General features: G+C 36.7%; 1 protein-coding gene across 2 annotated transcripts in view; it reads right to left on the reverse strand.

Moving 5' to 3' along the window:
* The window catches only part of PRKD1 (protein kinase D1), a 145,981-nt gene that overhangs the window by 53,762 nt on the left and 70,349 nt on the right, over positions 1-21,870 (reverse strand). For both annotated transcript variants that reach the window (XM_082484759.1, XM_082484760.1), the window contains exon 2: positions 15,909-16,047. In XM_082484759.1, coding sequence (XP_082340885.1) covers positions 15,909-16,047 — 139 coding nt within the window. The remainder of the gene's footprint in view (positions 1-15,908; positions 16,048-21,870) is intronic.

Here is a 21,870-nt window from a genome sequence, read left to right on the forward strand (position 1 = left end):
ATGATGAAGAGAAAGATAGATACTTTTTTTTTTTTTTTTTTCAAATTAAATGGAGAGCTTTCGCATTAACAAAAAAAAATATCTGTCATTTTGTCCTGGTTTGAGGGTATGCTTTTGCTTTGACAGAGCACTGATGCTGTGAAGGCAACTTTCTGGCTGTATGTAAAATTGTGCAGTAAAAAATGAAGGGGTTCCAAATATGCCTACAACCATATCCTGAAAAACTTAATACTCTGCAGAAAAGTCTGCGATATTATGTTCTTAATATGATACTGTTACACTGTTAACTCTCAGGCTAACTTGTCATCATCTATTTAAGCATTCCTAGTATCACCAAAACACAGACATTGAAACTACAACAGTTTTGACAAGACTATTTCATCAAGTCTGTTAATGACTTGGCTGTTAATGGCTAGTACTCCTTGTTCTGGGCTCAGGAGCAGATCTATCATTCAGCACAGCTGGAAATGAGAACAAGGAGCCATTGCAACTCACAGAAGCAAGGTCCTGCTTTCAGAAAAAGGCAAATGATTTACTGATCGTTTTGAGTTCCAAGTCCAAAAGGGCTTTGAACTATTAGCAGAGGTGAGATCCTGCTATTATGAGCAACAGAGCTTCACATAATAGGAGCTGTCATCTAGCATCCATGCCTCCCATAGCATAAGAAACCATCAAGCACATGATTAGCAGTACCTTGCAGCTATGAAAAGCAGGCATTTTCCTGCTACTCTCTCCCGTTTGGGATGCCTTTAAGAGTAACATATCCCATTGACTTCCCACAGGCACTCATAACTGAGCCCTTCCCTACAAGAACTGCTGGCCTTTATCACTTAAAAAATAAATATAACATACCATTATACACTATTCCACTTCAAGCATTGATTAAACCATAACAATTAATGACTGTATTTACAATTTTGCTGGGCTAAGAGAAAGGAAAGCACTTTATTCTTTTCACTATTCCATCTTGGCCATCAAATACAAGCCTGAGTTTTCAGTCTCATCAAAATCAGCAGAGCCAGGGCAGTTCATACAAGCCAAAGATTTGATCTCTGATCTCCATCTTGAAATGTGACTTAAAAATTAAACTAAGATTATCAGGACCCTAATATATAATATAAATTACAACTTCCTAAAATCTAGACATGTACAGATTTATAATCACTCAGTTTCTTTGTTCTGCTCAGATATGGAAAATTTTGATTTAATGAGCTTTTTGGATAGGTATGTGATTACTTCAGCACTAAATTTTACATGCAGGAAAATCTTTCTAATTCAGTAAGTTTCATTTTGTTTTCCTTACCTATTATTGCTTTATCCCAATGTTTTAGGTGAAAAATAGCCTAAATTATGAATGCTAACAGTTGGCAGAAAAATGGCTGTAGAAGGCAGGGATGGAGGGGGAGATAAATTTTCAGAAACGAATTTTGAACTCTCAAGCAGAAGCCTGCAACTTGCTAACTGCAACTGGTAGTTGCAATTTTTTTGTAACACCCAGACTAAGTAAAAATTCCTCCAGGGATAGAGGGACAGGAAACCAAACCACCAACTACAAGGCTGATCACGCATTGTGCTTCTGCACATGGACTATTTAGATTGGAAATACCACGAGCTTGAGGGTCTAGAAAGGAGGTGGAAAAGAAAGGTCTCCAAAAAGCAGCAGCCACCTCAGAGAGAAGAAGAGGGGGTGGAATGATGAAGGTGAAGATCCTGCTTAGAGGTAACATTCTGGAAGCAGGGGAAGATCCCGGAGATCAGGGAGATGGAGGCCAGAGGACATCCATGCATTTTGGTCGATGACACCCAAGACTGGTGGCTGCACGCAGCGGCATACCAGTAACGAACACGACTTTGTGCCCAGCCTTCCCTGGCCATCAGCTACGTCCTCACTCAGTGGGACAGTGGGGAGCTAGCGAATGTAAGGCTGGGAAGGGAGCAAATGAGCCAGCTTGGGAGGCATTCAAGTAAGGTAAAAGCTATGATCTCCTTGGTTCTTAAATAAAGCCCAATATCCAGATTCACTACGGCTTGTTGTTTACATTCTCGCCTGTGATGTGAGATTTAAGCAATAAACTGTAGGAGATAATAAACCATTTGCAATTATTTGTCCAATGCTAGCTCAGACTCTTATGGAGAGTTTTAATAAAAGATTAACAATTATGTGTCAACACGCTTGATTCATCTGTACATTCTGAATTTTTGAAGTTCAATTTTAATGTACTTCTATTGAGAATGATTCCACAGTTTCAAACCTACAAACTATACAGCACAGTAGGTTTTATATTCATTTGAAATCCCAGCACAGTATTCTTTCTTTATGAATTTACCTATTTTTCACCAAAGTGGAAAAAAGAGCAACACCTTCATTCACAGATTCAGGCCCCGTTAATCATAAAATTACACTGCAGAGCTATTAATTTAGCATAGGAAAACAAAATTTAATATTCCACAAGTTTACTGGAGCTATTGATGCAGTGTTCAATATTAACTCTGACTAATGGCAATAAAGAGCAGCTCCAAATTGAAAATAAAGCCTCTTGTTCCTTTTCTGTGCTCACACTGATCTAAATTAGTATCATAAAGTAAACACTATGTGTCTTTTACATCTTTATTTCCTCTGATTTTGTTTTATAAGTTCTTCAAAGTTCTTTTCCAAGGCTTCTGAAAAAAAATCAAGTGATGAATTACATGGTCACTGTCAGAATTATACACCTCAAAAACAAGAGGTGCTCAAAAATAATTAGTAGCACCTGTAAAACTTATCTAATTCCTTCAAGTTTCTTTCATAAAAAGTTAAGAAAATGGTTTGTTGTATGGTGAATAAACACTGATGGCTAGAAGTATAATGGAAGTCAAAATACAATCTTATGCTGGACTCACTAAGGAACCTCTGTGTACATTAAACTATTTTTAACACTCTTTAATGTGAACAGTCTGCAAAAGTTTAGATATCTCTTAAAATTACCATAAGAATTCATAAATATATATGATTATACACACAATATACACAGATGGGTTTTTTTTTGGCATGGCATCATGAGATATCCATGGGCCCTGATGGAACGCACCCACAAGCGATGAGGGATCTGGCTGATGTCATTGTGATGCCACTCTCAACAATCTTTGAACGATCATGGCAACTGGGAGAAGTGCCCAAAGACCGGAGGAAAGCAAATGTCACTTCTACCTTCAAGTGGGGCAGGAAGGACGACCCAGAGAACTACAGGCCAGTCAGACTCACCTCAAGCCCTGGGAAGCTGATGAAACAACTCATCCTGGAAATATATGACTTCTGGAGTACACTTTAGCGTCTGCCTGACCGAAAACGCTTTCTTCAGTTCTCAGATCTTTCATATGGGAACATCAGAGACAAGTAATAGAAGCATGATTGTATGTAACCATTGCATTTTCTCAGCCGCATTTTAATCTTTCTAGGTTAATACTAGAAAAGGGAGAAGGGAACCTAAAAATGCTAAAGAAATGCACAATTTGCACATGAAATGCCCAAGATGACATAACCTGGAAGAAATAAATTAATTATTCCTCTGAATTGTGGTTGTATTTTTTTAAGGGATTACAATTCAAGAATGACTCATCATGGAAACATCTCCAGTGCCTGGCCAAGTAGATCTGAAGGTCAAAAAGATAAGCAAAATGTTTAGAGAATATATCACTGCTCCACTGAAGATAAAAAAAAAAAATGTTCCACTAACTTAGTAAGTTTACCCAGGATTTCACCAATGCACATAAACAAACGCGATTGAAATTAACATTGGGAAATGGTGATAGTAATATTCCTCACTTGACATTCTGCGTCCAGTTTCTGTGAAATTAACCCGAAAAGTAGTACGGTAAGAGAGAAGAACTGAGGGACGAGAAAAAACACTGGTGGCATAGAAGAGACTTCCATATAAGGAGAGATTAAAAGACTGGAATTGTTTCATTTGAAGAGGAAATGAGTAAGAGTTTGCTGGATTCAAGAAGAGGAGGAAGCCAAAAAAAGAAACCAGGAAACAAACATAACCCCTGTCGTATAACCTTCTACACCAACAAGCTTCAGTGACTGGAGTCTTCATGTCCTAAGAAACAGGCAGAGTGAGCCAGATTTCAGGCAGAATGACACTGTCTCCAGGCTTGAGTCCCACTACCATCCAGATCTAAAAACCAGGAGATTGCAACCTGTGGCAGTTCCTGAGTCTCTTCCTCCTTAGATTCCGTTTCAAATTGTTATATTCCCCAAGGGAAAGAGGTTTGCTTGTTTGTGTTCAGACCTGTTTTAGCTACAAGCCTCAAGCACTTCCTTAGAAAGACGCGTATCCTACCACAAAGGGTTGTAAACTTCATTTATTGGAAATAAACATGAGACAGTGTATTGCTATTTGCTCTTTCAAAATACTACAGCCAGCAGTCAGCCAATGAAAGTAAATTAACAGTGACATTGAAAGACATATTTTTTACATAAGCCATATTTAATTTGAAACCTACTGGAGGAATGAGTTATTGAGACCATGAATTCAGAGAGACTGAAAAAGTAAAGAGATTCTCCAAACAACAGATTGTTTTCCTGACTTACATCCCAGCAGTGTAGAATACACTGGTGACAGGTTAACAACACAACTTGTCTGATGGGCAAGCTATTTCAAGTGGGTTACCTTCTACTTTTCAATTATGGTCCTCTCTGAATCATTTACAGCTACTCCCATTCAAGACTCACTATCAGTTAACAAATAAAATGATGCAAATATTTGGTCAAGCATGTATTGGTCAAAGAAACTGTCAAACAAATGCATCAAATACGAACCTATATGACAAATCAAAGAGCTTTCTGCTTGGCATCAGCAAGGCTTGTTCCTCGCTGCATATGAAGTGAGAGAGGTAGTTATTTGATGGAAGAGGATGGAGTTCGGTGAGAAAAAGAGCAATCTTCAAGTTTTGGCAGTTTTATGATTCAAATCTGTGTTAGAAGCAGTAACAACTGAAAGAATATGAAGAACTAAGAAAAGGAGAAAGAAAATTTAATTGACGTTTCCTTACTCACATAATCAAAAAATAAGATTGAAATTTTTTTAAGAGGTGAACAATTTTTTTTCTAAAATACAACTTTAACTGAACCTATAGCAGTGGTCTCCAAAGTGGAGTGCACACACTCGTGGGTGTGCACAAGACAATCCATTAGGGTGCAGGAAGAATAATATTAGAAATTCTGCAACAAATGTAAGTTATAAATAAATAAAGATATATATATTGGGGGTGTATGCTCAAAAATTCTTAATAATGGGGTGCACAATAAAAAAATTTGGAGATTACTGATGTATAGGACTTTGCCACTCTACCTTTAAGAAAAGCTCAAGTGCTATTAAAGACAGATCCTGTGAAATTATTTACAGCCAGGTCCAAGTTTCACATACCACAGAGTAAGGAAAGACCAAATAGATTAAATAAATTTGTAGAACAGTAAACAGAGCTGATTCATCATTTGATGGAAATATGTTTTGTATTAACATGCACTTTTGTCTTCTCCATCAATGCCTTTTTAATTATAAGCAATATCGATTCAGAATGCTAATCAGATGATACCATCACATTAGAAGTCAAAATAAGCACAGAAATACCCATTAAAATATAGGACAATGTACCACAGAGTCCAAGTTTCATTCATCACTTCAAGTCTTTTGAGAAAGGATCAGCTGAAGTGGGGGCTGCTGAAGTATAACTCTTGAATAACCTATTGAGCTGCTGCTCCTAAGCAGGTTGTGTTAGATACAGTCAAAATGATAATATCTAAAACCTTTTAAAGAAGGATAATTGTGATGTGTATCATACTAAGAAAACTGAGTAAAAATTGATAAGAAAGGAAGAAAAAATTGCCTCACCCAAGTGCAAGTAAGATATTTTAAGGAAATGAGGGGGTTTTAAGTTCAGAGATTTTAACACACATACCTACTATATAACATAAAATGAACACCAAGAATTAGATCTACTTTGGACTCTGATAGGCATTTTTTTTAATGCATTAACTGCAATGAATGCAACTGCAACGAACTGTAATGAACTTCAATCCTGCCTTCCTTGGAAAGCTGGCTATCCAACTTATTGATGCATAACAATTAAAAATCATGTAATTGCTTATTCTACCTTAGTGATAACAACACAGAAAATTCACGGGCGTTGAGGTTACTACTGTTAAAGCGATGTAACTTGAAAGATGTTTCTTTTCAGTGAAATCTTGTGATGAGAATACCAAAGCAGAAGAATGACTGGATTGTATCAAGATCTACTAAGCCTGGAATCCTGCCTTTCAAAGAGGAGCTCCCAAAGCAGCATCAGCATCTAGTGGTATTTCCCCAGACCACTACCTCAGATGCCCACGCCTTGCAGATCAAGCATTCTCTGAAGCACAGAGGAGGTGACAAAGACAGATGACACAAGGGCAGTGACGTTACAACTGTTTTCCGTTTTGTCCGTATTCCTTTCCTAAGAATTCCAAGACTTGTACTTGCTTTTCTTGACCAGTACTGAGCACCAAGATAATGTTTTCATATAACTTGAACTTCTCAATTTTTGGTAGTATCAGCTCGCATCAAGCCCCTTGTTAAATAGATAAAAATCAAGAAATTCCCCTGACACTTTATATTGATCTATACTGAATTTCATCTGATATGACAATGACACTTTCCTAGTCATGCTTTCCAGATCATTTATGAATGTATTTAACAGCACAGACCTAAGAACCTCTGCTAGCGACCTGCTTCCACTGTGAAAACAGCATCTATTTCTACCCTTTGTTTCCTAAGTCATAAATAGTTATTTACCCATTTGAGCATCTATCCTCTTCTTTCACGAAAGCATGGTTTCTTTATGAGCTTTTGGAAAAGAAAGTGCTTGTATGACTTCTGGAAACCAAGTACGCTACCTCAACTGAACAGAAAACTTGGCATTTTCATTAAACAGCACACCAATAAATTGAAAATGTATTATCTCTGAAAATTGGACAATTAAAGGTGTAGAACATAGGATCTCTGGTCTATTAGCTCAAGGCGGACCAGTGAGCTCTCATAAACAGATTCTGTCCTGAGAGAAGGATGTATGTGTATTACTAGCTTCTCTCAAGGAAAACTCATCTTCCTTACCAAGAGCATTTTTTCCAAATTTTATTTTTTTTATCAATACAAAATGACATTGTTTATGATTACCAACTAATGAAGCTTTAAAATGACATCTAAAACCTTGACATGAGTGAGAAATTATTCGAGTTCAAAAAGCTTACTTAAAAACGTAAAGGTAATTTTGTTCCTATGAAGAAATACACTGTTTGCTTTGTAGATCCACATTCACAAAATCTTGCAATTATTTCAGATTTTCTGCTGCTGAAATAATCATTAAATACAAAGAACATATAGAAAGATCCAAGGAAGAGTAACTAGCATGGCCTATATTTCTGTAAGAGCACTAGAAGCAAAGCTGGCACATTAACCATTTCCCTACTAACATTTGCTTGTCGCATATCACTTTACTCAGTGTGTACTGTTGATGATGCAGCCAGAGAATATAAGGAAGTGATGTTGATAGGATATCTATTTTTTTTCATCCCAGTTTTACCTACTCCCTCCCACAGCAGAAAGAAAGGAATGGTAAGACAAGGCAAGCAGGGAGTTAAAAAAAATTCTGCTGATGAAGAACAAATATGAATCTTGAAGTCTGTATCCAGAAGGTAACAATTATAACACTTATGAGCTGAAGAAAAGACAATCAGGCAAAACATAAACAAAGAAGAAAAGAATCTTTTAATCTTAAGAACTTCAGACACAAAGTCATGCATCTGAAATTCATGATCCAAGAACGATGTAGGCAAATGAAAAGTGAAGGATACAAAATCAGTAGTGAGCCTTACCTCTACAGAAATAAGAAAAAAAGATGACAGCTATAAACAATTAAAAGGACATATAAGAAGAGTAATTTTAAAAGGTATCATCTTGGACAGGGTAGAAAAAAAGATATGAGTATTTCTCAAAGACACCAGAAAAAGAGGGTGTTAACTTAGCCAAGAAGACACCAAGAGAATGATGTTTTTCAATCACAACAAAGCAAAGTCACAAACTATGAGCAACTACATAAGTACTATAAAATGATGTTCAAAGATATAACATTGTAATGTTTATCTCGAGCTGGCAGTCAAGCTAACATTACAATCCAGTTATATGTTGATATATGGCATTTACTATAATTGCATAGCTATCCAAAGCTTTTATTCAGTTCAATATATTTTATCATATACAAGACAGTATAAACTGAACTGAATCCAAATAAAATGTCAGCATCTAATGATCAGATGGTGTACAATCTATGTGATATTAAAACAGAAACAGCTTCTTAACAAAAGCAGTGGATCAATTCCCGCCCTCATCAGCTCAGCAAGGGAACGCAAAATAGCTGCTATTTGACTTTCTTGCTTCAGGAATCCTGCCAAGCTGAGCACAACTGCTCACAGCAAGCAGATGAAGTACATTCCACTAATTTGCACAAGATGCTAACGTGTCATCGTTTGCCTTCCAGCGGCTGGCAAAGATCTCTTACATCCCAATGTAATTTTGCCCAAAATAGACAGAAGTTTTATAAGCAAACTCATATTAAAACTGTAAATATAAAATTGGGTTTTGCTCTATATAACATGAAAAGACTTAGCAAATTTGGACAGCAGTTTTTAATAAACTTTCATGAACAAGGTATAGCATAGGACATGAACTATGCTGGCAAGAACAGAAGTCTGAAAGTATCTAAGGTAATTGTTTCCTTGAAGGCCTCAAAAACCAGAACTCAAAAAGAGTCAGAGTACAGAAGTATAGAGCCACAGTAACTCTCATTGGTCAGTTGTTCTACGGAGTCAGTGTATGAAGGACTGTACCTCTCAATCATTAACATCTCTTCATTGGCAATAACGAACTTCAGTTGAAATAAATAATTTTTTAAGGCTAGCCAAAGGAATACCAAACAGCTTCAAAACCTAGAAGTTTAAGCTTAAAGAAGCCAGTTTATCAAAGCAAGCATATTCCATCCTGTCCAAATCTATGGTGAATTTTACATTATGTTGTTTTGGTCATTTGCATCCCTTATTTCATGAGTGGAACATGAAAGTTACCTTTTCATAGATCCAGTTGAAGCTTGTAGCAAATACTACTTAATGACATCAAGACTGAATAATACTTTTCAACTTAAGCTCACCTCACATGAAATTTACTTCCTTTTCTCGAGCAAACAATAGAACTGCATTTTAGAGAGAGAGACCTACAAAGATGCAACTTTTGGTTTCTCTTCCTCTCAGTGTTTATGGCTGACTGCTCATTTACAGCCACCTTTAATTACAGCTTTGACTGCAACTTCTGTACCTTGCTTCCTGGTTTGGGCTGCCTACTAATTTTTGAGAGTATTCTAATCAAAAGGAACCCTTCCTACAAACAGAACTTGATAAAGTCTTTTCTCCAAAGATTCAGATCCTTTTTCAGTCTGAAATACAATTTAACTAAGTAAGCATCAGATTCAATGAACTCATTAATGGAGATTTCCACAGCACTAGTAAGGGACTTTCCTCTTCGGTGCATCAGGAGACCAGATGCACTTTTCTAACGTTTTGAAAAAGAAATGAAATAAAATATGCACAGCTAAAAAAACAGCAACATGGCAAGCGATACGTTATTGACAGAATGGTATGAGTGATACTGTTCAACGAACGCCCAGGAGTATAGCCTAATAAACCAACTGGCTTCAACATGCAAATTTGTGGGTTTAAGGAATAAATTTCTGACATACCCCCATATCTCCCATACAAGTACTATCAGAATCCCATGTAGTCAACTGAAATAAAGTATGAAAACAGGTAATATTTAAAAGAATGCAGTGTAAGAGGTGAAAATAAAACTGTACTTATGAAGGCTACTAATGTTCATAATGAAAGTTCCCTTTTCCTCTTTTGATGTGCAGTTGACTGAATCTGTAACTCAGCATACGCTTTTGCTTCCAGTCTCACAGTAATGCCCAACATTTCACTTCCAAAATGCCCGAATCTATATTGGCATTGAACGACAGTTCCTCTGGCTGACTGCAATCGCCTGTGCTTATCGCTTCTGGACCAGTCAGCAGACAGACAGACACACATTTGTTCAACGTGATTGTTGCCCTCCATTCAAATCCTACTGCATAACACACCAATGCAAAAATGGAAGTAATAATATTCATTACGAATATAAACGCACAGCAGGTGCTCCATTCTGAGCTGATTCAATTTCTTGTGTTTCACCAGAAACCTCTAGCTCTACTACAAACTGTTTCAGTTATATTATATGACGTGCGCAGGTACAATTTTAATCCCTAAAATAGGCTCAAGTGCTTCAGCTACAAAGAGCAATTCCTCTCAACTGTAAATTTTTCTATATAAATTTTTCTGTCTTTCAAGAACCTGTAATATAGGCTTTAAACCAGATGATGACCACATTTATTATTCATGAAACTGCCAAGAACACAAGTACAATAAGAAAAAAAAAATATCACAGATTGTCCAGCCTTTATAAAAGACCTTGTCATTAAGCAAATGACAATGAAAATTAGAAAATGCCTAGTATTAGGATAGGAACTGATTGTATAACCCCATAGTACTAGGACTGACAGTTCAGCTCTCTCTACCCTGACCAGTATCGACATGTGCAATAAAAAATGAATGCAGTGGATCAGTATTGCTTTTGACATCAGATATTGGTGCCTCAGGGGATGTTTCCCCACAGCGCACAGAGTTTTCAGCAGCAAAGCTGTAGCAGTGACACCAGGTTCTACTGCCTCTTTCAGACATGCCATTCAAAAATAATTGCCATAATATACCTTGAATTTACAGACCTTTAGAATCTATATTGTTTAGATATGTGTAACGTAGCCCAGAAATAAAACACTTCAACCAGTTCAACATAAGCATCTGAACAAATACTGCATGTCTGTTGTCCTTCCCACTCCTCAAGTACTCAATATCATCAACTGTAGTGCTCAAGGCCAATCCCTCCTGTTTTCAGAGGGGTTTTTCCTCCCTTCAAAATAAATTTTCAAAGCATATCTAAATCATTAAGTATCATGAAAAAAGATTCTTATGGCCCTGTATTTAGGTAGCCTGTTTTGGTTTGCTTTGGTTTTTTTTGAAAAAAAAAAAAAAAAAAAAAAGGAGAGAGAACCCATCTTCAGCTAATTTGTGATGCACTATTGCCAAAATCTGTACTAATTTGAAACTATGTCTGAATATATTTCAATAAAAACTGCCTGCATTAGTTTGAATACTTCACCGAATATTACAGACTGTTTATACAGTTTTTTTCTCTTCTCCGGTGTTGCAGAACTGGGCATACTTTCCTCCCCTCCACGACACTGGAATTTTAACATTGTGGAAATGAATTGCTGCATTTAGTTAAGGCTTATCTGTGGGGGGACACTGATGCTCTTGAGTGTTTATGGAGGAAACTTATTTAATTTCTTGTATAACTTGAGACATCTGACTGAAGGCTTTCATTTGTAATAGTGTAATCATCAGGCAGACCAGGACATATACATGTTTCATTTGCTGTCCTTTGCATTTAGAGAGAAAAAAAGGCTTCTGAGCAGTGTTGCCCAGTGAAAAAACACTGAACTGTTAGTGCACGAGTCTAACTAAATCCAGCAATTTCTGCAATGTTGAAGTTCCTGCGCAACTGGGGGGGGAAACCATTCCCAATTCTATAATATTAGAATAGGTACTGTGTGGCTGATCTTTTACTTACTCTTGCTGTAGTGTTTAGGAGCTGGTATTACAGCATGTCAATATAGAAAACGTGGTTCAGCAACTACACTTCACAGGAAACTGCTGTAGTAGGACAGGAGGAAGACTGAAAGCAGACGCAAGGTGATGAAAGCTGGGATTCCAGCTTCAGGAAATCACACTGAGGAATCTGGTACGACAGTGCAACTGAAAAGGTGCAAACAACTGACCCAGCTGTTAAACTCTTTGAGGTATCACCAACCGATGACTGAGGGGTCTCCACTCCTCCTCCTCTGGCAAACCTCATGTTGTTGTCAAGGTTTCATAAAAAGATCTCTTTACGTGGGTGTTGTGGGTAACAACTGGTTTTGTTTGGGGATTTGGTTAGGGTTTTTTTTTTTAGTTTTTGGCGTTTTTTTTTAAAGCTGATTTCAGTGTTTTATTTAAAAAATCACAACAGTTGGTCTAAGAAGCAGACCGCATCAATTAACTACATCACTTTAAAACTTCATACGTGCAACTGTACTAACAGAAAGGCATTTATGTGTGTGTAATCTACAAAGAAAAGTTGCACGAAGAGTTATGAGGAATGAAATGATATTTCTTGCTGAACTCATACCATTGTAATTGGGGACAGAAAAAAAAAAGACCTCAATTCCAGAACTACATGAACTAGATATTTAGGCAGTGGTCCTCCATGAAGCCCCATATAATTTTTAGATTATCAGAGCAGTACCAGAAGAAAACAGTTGTAATTTTGGGAGAAAAAGAGGGAAGAAGATCTGTAAATAAAGTTTATTGGTCAATAAGAGGAGTTGTGATATCTCGCATTTTCTTTCCCAGTACCTTAGTAAAGTAATACGCAATAGAACTGGTTGCCTTCAAAAGCTTCAATTTGGATAATCTTTTCATATTTTTGTTGCTTGAAATAGTAAACTCATAAAACTCCTACAGGTTTTTTTGGCGTCTTATTTGTATTATATAAGAACCTTACAATCTTCCATACCAGAAAAGACAGTGTATCTGAAAATAAACATCTATTTAGATTTACAGAATAGTGTTCAAAAATATATTACGCTTTTCTTGAGGACCTAAAGGTCAGAAAGTAAGAGAATACAAAATCTTCTGCTTGCACATACTACAGCAATAACTTCTTACATCCATTATCAGTATTCAAGGTGCATATATTTTAAATGAAAATATTTTCTCTTAGATTGATATATCTGCTATGAAATACTTATTTAATCTGATACTAAAATAGTTTTGAGGCAAGAAAATGAAATAATTTAAATATTGTTTCCTGACTGCTTTAGTCTATTCTGTCTGAATGGTCTTTCGAAAATTTATAAACTGCTACCTGCTGTAAAATCCTTGGCATCTGTTTTGGTCATGTGCAAGAAATGTCATTTTACTCAAAGTTCTAATAACTTGTAGAACATTTTATATAGGGATGTTCTGAAAATCCTGAAGGATCACTGGCGTAAGTGGTAGGCATAAAGTTAAAGGATCTAAAAAGTGGTACAAATAACGCCAAAAAAAACCCACAGCCCTTCTTGACAAGAAGTGTCTTTATTTGCAACAAAAAGACTGGAACATCAAGTCACTAGTAGCCAGAGGACCTAGAGATATATTTTGGTGATCTGTTGTGGTACGATGGCTTGATAAAGATTAACTGAAAACATCCTTACAAAAACAATTATTGGAATGAAAATTCTGAAGAACTGTTGTTAAAGGATATTAATTCTCTTTCTCAGTTTTGTTTCTTAAAACATATCAGGACTGAAAGACATAACTAATATTCTGCATAAATCAGCTTTCTTACTCATGTGGGCATGCCCACCAAAGCAGAATAGTTCATGAGCACTGACTCGCACAAGAACTTGGGAAATGGGAGAGAAAAGAGAAGGTAAAGAACAATGAAAAAGGAGAACTAATATTTATACATGTTATAAAACAGACCTACTTAAAGCATCTGAAGTGCATCCTCATAATCTCTTTTCAGTCACATTTCAACATGTTCGGCTATGATGATTTCCACAAGATTAAGAGAGAATACCATTTGATTAAATACGAAGAAACAGTAAGCTTCACCTTCTTAACTAACAGAGCAAAAGGAAGACAAGGGAACTTTTGGTTCCATGGCTGAATGGGACAGGCAACCTGGTGACAAAGGCTAGGGAAAAGGCCGAGATACTCAACACCTTCTTTGCCTCAGTTTTTGCTGGCAAAACCAGCCTTCAGGAATCCCTAATCCCTGAGACCAGAGGGAAAGTGGGGAGCAAGGAAGACTTACCCTCAGCAGAGGAGAATCAGATTAAGGAACTTTTAAGCAAACTGGACATACATAAATCCATGTGGCCTGACCACGGGTTGGCACCCATAAGTGCTGACCAATGTCATTGCACGGCCACTCTTGAGTACTGAGCACTGTGTCAAGTTCTGTACTGCATCCAGCTCTGGCCTCGCTAGTCCAAAAGAGACATGGACTTAATCTAAATAACTATCTAATCTAATTCATGATCTAAAAATAAATAATTTGCCAGGGTCAGAGTACATTTCTGGTATGCATTATTGTCCTGGTTTGAGGTAAAACAGAACCAATTTTGTTCAGTAACTTCGCTTCTTAGCTGGGCCTCTTCTAACTACCGACATTAACTGCATATTGTGCAGTCAGTGTTCACTCTCTCAGAGTGATAAGACCGATTGTTTATAGCCGATGCCCAGGCATGGCGTGCAGAGAGGCTCCTGCTTATACTTATTGCTACAACAGCCAAGGGCAACCAACTTTGTTATTTGCCATGTTGGAAGGTCGGAAGTGGGAAACCGTAGTGGGGTCCCACCTGTGGGGAGGAGCGGACAGGACAGGTGACCCAAAACTGACCAACGGGGTATTCCATCCCATCTGCCTCATGCTCAGTATAAAAGCTGAGGGATCAAAGGGTCAGCTCTCTTCCTTCAATGGCCGACGTCTGAGGAGGACTCTGTTCGTCTGCCTGTGATCCCGATCCTGAATCCAGATCCGGAATCCAGTTCCCGTCCGTCACTGAGTCCAGCCTGGGACTGCCCCAGTGCCAGTCAGTGACGTGATTGTCATCTTGGGAGCTTGATACGGTTTTGTATATTTTTCATTATTTCTTTTTATTTTATTATTAATATTTCATTAAAGTAGTTTAGTTCCTTCTAAACTCATAAGTCCCTTTTTCCTCCTCTGCCTCTCTCTTTGAAGAGGGGTAGAGGGGAGCATCTATCGGTCCCATCTGGGGTCCCTCAGGTCCCCAGTAGCGGATTTTGGCCTAAACCACAACAGATTAATTATCAAACTTATTGGATGAACTTTGTACAAACTGGATTGTCTGATAGCAATGTCATTACTTCAGGCATAATGTTTTTAAGTACTCTGTACTGTTCTAAATCTATTAGCTCTGAAGCTAGTTAAAAAGAAGTGTTTTTAAAAATAATACTTTGTCAGCTTTGCTAATATAAAATACTATAAATACACATTTATTTGCATAAGAACTAGATAACAATTTTTCATTGCTAAGGAAGGAAGGCCCAAGGAAGACTTTCAAATCTTTTGGTAGAGAGGAGAAAAATGATTACTTCAATTGTTCAATAAAAACATGGAAACAAAATCATAGGCTTTGGGCCATACACAATTAAGAAACCGGTATACCTTGCTGGAAGAGTCCTTAATATTCCTCAACCCCAACTTGTAAGCCAAAAAGCCACTTCATTTTAGAGAGGACATGAGTGATGGCTTTAGTTAAGATTACATAAATTAGGCACTCTCAATGGTGGTTGGTCAGAGACAGAAATACTTCTGCCTTATACAGTTGTGCTCCCACAAAGGGTGATTTTATCCTCTAAAAATGTAGATTATACGCATTTCAAATTACTTATTAAAATTAATCTGTTGCTTAACTAGTAATATGGGCAAAATAAAGGCTGTTAAAAAGTATACAGTGCAATAGAAAAAAAAAAAAGAATTAGTAAGCATAATACACCAGGATACATCTGAGAAAAAATTTGACCCAATGTAGGTGAATGTCCATACAAACAAAATCTCCTTTTGTTGAATCCTAACGGGGACAAAAATACTGTGGTTGCAAAAGCCTGACAGTAATTTTCACTGTTTTTTAGTTACCTGACAAGACAACTTCAACAAGATCTCCTTCTTGAATATCTGCAGCTGATTTCACCAACTGGAGAATGTTTTCAGAGGTAGGGTCATGACGGAAGAGCAGAATTTTGTCGTACATTCCGTAGAAACCACATTCAGGAAACTGCAAATACAAACACACGAGAATTTACTACACTGTAAAATACAATTAATATAATTAATTTTGAGGGCAGAGTAGTCCATTCCTCAGACTAGTACCAAACAGCATATTTATTTTCTCATATATGGCAATATTTATCACTATATTTTGAACATGGCTTTTTCCCCAAGCAAGTAAGATCATTTGCCGCCTTCTGCCTCTGTGAGCAATGCAATATCCCCTAGGAAACAAGAGAGAAATAAGTGCATCCCTTATGCCACTGCTGATAACTTCTCTTTCAAAGAGAAGTTCCTGAGCAAGGTGATCTTATTAGACCCTCTTGGAGCAGGTATTTGGACTAGATGACCTATGGATGCCCCTTCCAGTCTGTATTATTCCATGATTCTACGATCTCTCCCCAGATTAGTGCCAAAAAGATAGCTTGAGACAAGAAGAAATATTTTCAGCTCTGCCTAAGATGCAATGCCTAAATGACAGCTCATTAGGAAATACCTATTTCTTGAGACTAAAGTTACTAGACACATACTACCTTAAGTTACTACACACATAAACCAATGTTTCCAAACTTAATCATAATCATGTATTTTATTGCAAAGGTGTTGGAGCTCCCAGATTAAGTCCTGTTTAAACTAAAAAAGATTTAAGAAAACTCAAGACGTTATAAATCAAACTTGAGATTATTATCTAAGCAGAATTTTCTCCGTCTTTTTTGTAGCAGCACAAAAATGGGAGTTGACTTTTTTCACACTCCCAGCTTAAAGACCTAAGATTTGGTTTTGAAAACATAGCTGAGAAACCCTTTTTCTGATACAAGAGATTCAATTCAATTTTACATCACTGAACTATTCCATGTATTATTTGGGAGTTTTATCAACATGCTGTGAAAGAAACAACGATAAGCATAGCTCGTGAGATAAACTGGCAGTTTTGAGATTATAGTTACTTTGAAAAGAATGCAGAATGGAAGGAACCCAACTAAAAGTACTTTAAAATAGTATATTCATTACTGATTACTGGAAGCTTTGGAACCTATCCAAGTATCCCAAAAAAGTTATGCTTTTTGTTAAGTTTTAAAGCATGCACTGAAAAGAGTAAGACAAAATGGTCAGATCCCTGGTTTGAATGAAATGCATCCAAATCTCTGCAGTTTTGTCTATCTTATTGCAGATTATACCATAAGTACTGATGCACTGCTAACTCTTGGCTGGGCAGAGTACCTGCCCAAAAAAAAAGTTGCTGTATATCGTTATTCATACAGGTTTTATCCTGAACAGAAACAGCTTCCAGTCTCTGAAACATAACACATTCTCACAAGAATATCTGCGAAGTTCTGCTATAGTGCATGTGTTTAAAGAAACAGAATCTTTGCTCATATGCACTGTGGACGACATTAAAAATCCTAGATAAGCACTCATCTATACAATATGAGATACTATTTGAAGGCCATTTCCTCGAGCACCTTTATCGTCTACCCATTACAAACTGAAAGAGTTGGCAAGCCATTGCCCAACTTCGAGAAGGCTGCTACCAACATCAACACATGTACTTCTGAACAGGCATTACAATTACATATATAAAAGAGATAAATATTTTGAAAAACTTTCCGAGTAATCATTAACCATTCATATTCACAACTTCAGTCAAACGAACAGTCACAGTAACAGCAAGATGTACTTTCCACATTCATAAAGCTTAAAATGTCTTATTACGTCATGTTCAATTCACATTTCCAAAATACTTCTCACTGATGATTACCAACTCTCTGGGGACCAAAAACTTGCTCTCTAAAAGCTTGGTCTGTTGCCTTTTAAAAAGGTTATACGCGGGTTTATTCTTGTTAAGAGGATCAAAAATGGTGTTGTCTACTTTCACATTCCTCTGTAAAATAATGAGCAGTGAATAAACTAGTTCTGTAAAAGATATGCATTACCATATTCAAAACTTACAGAAGCAACACCAGCTGGCATAAAATGAGTAATGATGGGTACTGAATTCTTGTTTATTTAAAACACAACTGTCATATAGGCCACACTTCTAATGGAGTTGTTAGCCAGCCAAAAGTCACATTTTGTCATGAAATAACCAGTGAAGTAATGAAATGCTGACATATTTGGACGATTCCACTGTACTACTTGCTTCATACTTTCCTTAGAAAAGTCCCTTTTCCTGGGAAGCCAGGAACCATTCTTGACTGTACACAGGGATTACTATTGATGCCTACACATCAAACCCATTCAATTTTTATTCAATTAGCAAAAGATATCTAATATTAAAGAACCATATTAACTTTAAGTTATTTTAAAAGTTTACCAAGAAAGCAACACGGCAGAGTTTTGGAAGGAGAATTTAGACAAAAACAATTTTCATTACACAAAAACATGAATCTTTGTGTCTTTGTGTCTTCCTGTTACTCTATGACTTTATTTTAATGCTAAAGTAATATCCTCTATCATCTTAACTAAAGGAAAAGGGGCAGAAGAGACTTGAAGTTTCAGTATAATTGAAATCAACTCCTAAATCTAGTAACAACAGTAATTTTCACCTAACAGAAGAACTTCTAAGAAACAGTGAAAATCCTAAAAAAGTTCTCTTACATGGAATATTCTTAATCTTGCATAAAGACAACATAACCTAGATGACATTTTCTGCCACGGTCCCAAATGTGAGGATAAATACAGGTATCGCATACTAAAGATGCAGTAAATATTAAGGATAAAAACTGTAAGGTTAAGCCAAATAACACTGAGGGACCTTAATTCTCAAGGCATTGTTGTTTCCAAATCTCATTAAAACAATAAATTATTCAACCTAGTGCCAACAGCATTTTTCTAGTTCAAGAACAAGTTAAATTCATGGCTTAGATGTGAAATACTTACTCTAGCTTTTAAATAAATTTGCTTTACATCAAGCGTAAGTGGGAGTGAATCAAAGCTTTCGAGAGATGTAACCTGAACTGCAATTACACTCTTCATCCATAGAGGTGCTAGCATAGCCCAGGTTAACAGAAAAGCAGATGACACAGGCAGTAGCGGACACCCGAGTGTCTTAGAGAGCCATTCAACGTCTGACCTAGCAGCGATGAGCTGAAGCTAAAAGCCTGCTGGAGCCACTCCGACGCCTGTGGCTTGGTGCTCATGACTGGAGAAACTCTTCTTCCCTCAGTCCAGCATTTGGGCTGGCAGCCGACAAACTGACTCTTCTCAAATGTTTTTAAATTTAGAACATGCACGAGAGAGTAATCCCGATGGAATTATAGTTTTTGTTAAACAGATTCCTGCCTTGATACAGTATACAATCCTGATGGCATGCCGTGAGAGTGAGAATTTTCTTTTACAGAAGCAGTGAAAAATTTAAAATACCTTTCAAAATGAGCACTGCTGCTCTGTTTCAAACACCGAAAGAATTCTCTCGTATCACTGGATTTCAGAGATAGTACACACATTTCCCTCTAAACTCATTATGACTTAAGTTGTTTGTCCTCTCTTTATATTACCATTCCATTTGCTCTTTTCAAATTAGCTCTCTTTTTTCTACTTTTAAAGGTATCTGTTATATTACATATATTATATATGTATGCATAAATATGTGCATTTTGGGGTATCATTTATCATACTCTGTAGAGAAAAAGAAATTCACTCAACATTTTTCGGTACTTTATATAAAAGAATTATCTTCTGGGTTCGAGTTAGTTTTCCTCAGATAAACTACTCTCATGCCAAGAAAGCCATTTTGATGGTGTGATTCTCCAAATAAAACATTGTGTAAGGACCAACTGTTGCAACAGTGACAAATATATTCCCTCAGCTAAGCTTATTCCTGCCAACAATAATGTTGATATGCACAAACAAAAGTAAATAAAAAGCAGTCACATCGCTTTGTACTACAACACTATAAATAGCATTTATTTTTGCCAAATGCAGGGCAAAACAGGAAATGCATATATGTCAAGCTACCTAAACACTAACTAAACCTAAGTTCATCAAAACCTAACTAAAACAGTGGTATTGGATCTAAATTCCTGACACTAATAAAAGCCCTTGATTCTATATAATAGCTACTTAAAGTGGAATTACCAGGAGTAAAATGGTCATTGTCATTTCTATAATGAGGAAATACAATACTTCTGTAAGAATCAGAAAAGTGGAAAATTGTTTACATGGGGTCCAGAAAAAGGATCTATTTCTGGATGCTTAACAAGGAATCAGTTGTCATTAAGACATCACAACTGTCCCTACACACATTGGTTGCCGACCCAAGCACAGAATAAAATGCATCTTCTTAAACTTTAATCTAAGGTGCATTAGTTTACAACTGAAACGGGATAAATGACCTTTACAGCATAATAAGTTGTTAAACTGCCACAGTTTAGTTGTGTATTTCAAGCGCGCCTCCCCCCTTTTTTTTAAAATGGCAAGGAAGATCAGCTCTCTAACAATTACAAACAATTCTGGGTTCCAGATCTGCAATCTAGCAAAATTTCAGTATTAATATAAGTCTACCCCCAGTGTTGATGTTGTTATCTATTAGATGCTTTCCAGTGCGAAGAGAAGAAATATCGGACAGCATGCTTCTAAGACACTAAAAACTACAAAATGTATTTGGTCTAAGAATGAAAGGTTCAGCACATTTGAAGGTAAGTTGAAAATTGGGTTTGCCGCAGCCACTGAAGGTCTGGAAAAGCTGAGAGTATTTTTTTAATACACTTTCCAAACTCGTACGTTCAACTTTGCTACTTAAAGTCTATTTATGAGGGACATATAAGACCATTAGGAAGATACATCGTCCATAAAAAGGAAGAAGGTTCTTTAGCCTAGACACAGGCAGTGCCTGTCTGGGATCCGGGCCTAAATGTTTACAGTCTTCAAACACATAACAGACTGGTGCCGATGGGAAGGGAAAAATCTGTTTCTCCTCTGCATGGAACATTAAGGATTAGCGGATCTAAAATACAGGAAGCGATACAATACAGGGAATTAGACTTAAGACAAGGAAAGCTTTGCAAGGGTAAGGATTTAATAATAATAATAATAAAAAAAATCTTATTGTTTGCCTAAGAAAGTGACTCTCTATTACCAGAGAGGTTTTTAACAGAACAAATTCAACAAATGTCAGGAATCTGACAGCTGAACTTTCTATGTTGGGACAGAACGAAAAAGTAGATAACCTCATACGACCTAACGATTGTGATGCTGAAAACTTTGCTATCTAGTATAAATGGTGCCAGTTTTTGATCAAAGTATGGCTAAATGCGTATTACTAATTTTTATACTACTTATTTACTTATTTATTAAGTACAAGCCTCTGTGCCACAAGCAATGTTAAATCTTGCATGTGCCTATCCACAGCGATATCAGGTCAAAAAACCGTTAACCTTAGCAGGACTGTTCTCAATAAAACTGTCATTATCATACAGAGGAAACTCTGCATTACACATCCACAGGTTCTGTTCATCAATTTACTAAATCAAAGGTAATTTAATACAAGAAAACTTTTTGAAAGTTAACATATAAACTATCCCAGGATGATGTACAAGTATGAGCTTTGCTATAAGAGCAGTTAATGTTGTCCAGCCTTGCGATGTAGATGCCATTCATTATCATGTTTGTATCAGTGCAATGGACGACTTCTGGAAGCACTATATCATTCCCTCATTATTACTGGTAAGCAGCCTGTAATGTACCAGAGGGATATTGTAGTACACTATGGGAAAACTACTGTAAAGGTTGTATCACATATAACGTATCACATATAAACAGCTACTACTCTCAAAGCAAACTATTATCTAATTTATAACATGCTCTTCTGCAAGAAAGGAAATACAAAATA

This window comes from Vanellus vanellus (genome assembly GCF_965231255.1).
Source record: "Vanellus vanellus genome assembly, chromosome: 6".
NCBI classification, from domain to species: domain Eukaryota; kingdom Metazoa; phylum Chordata; class Aves; order Charadriiformes; family Charadriidae; genus Vanellus; species Vanellus vanellus.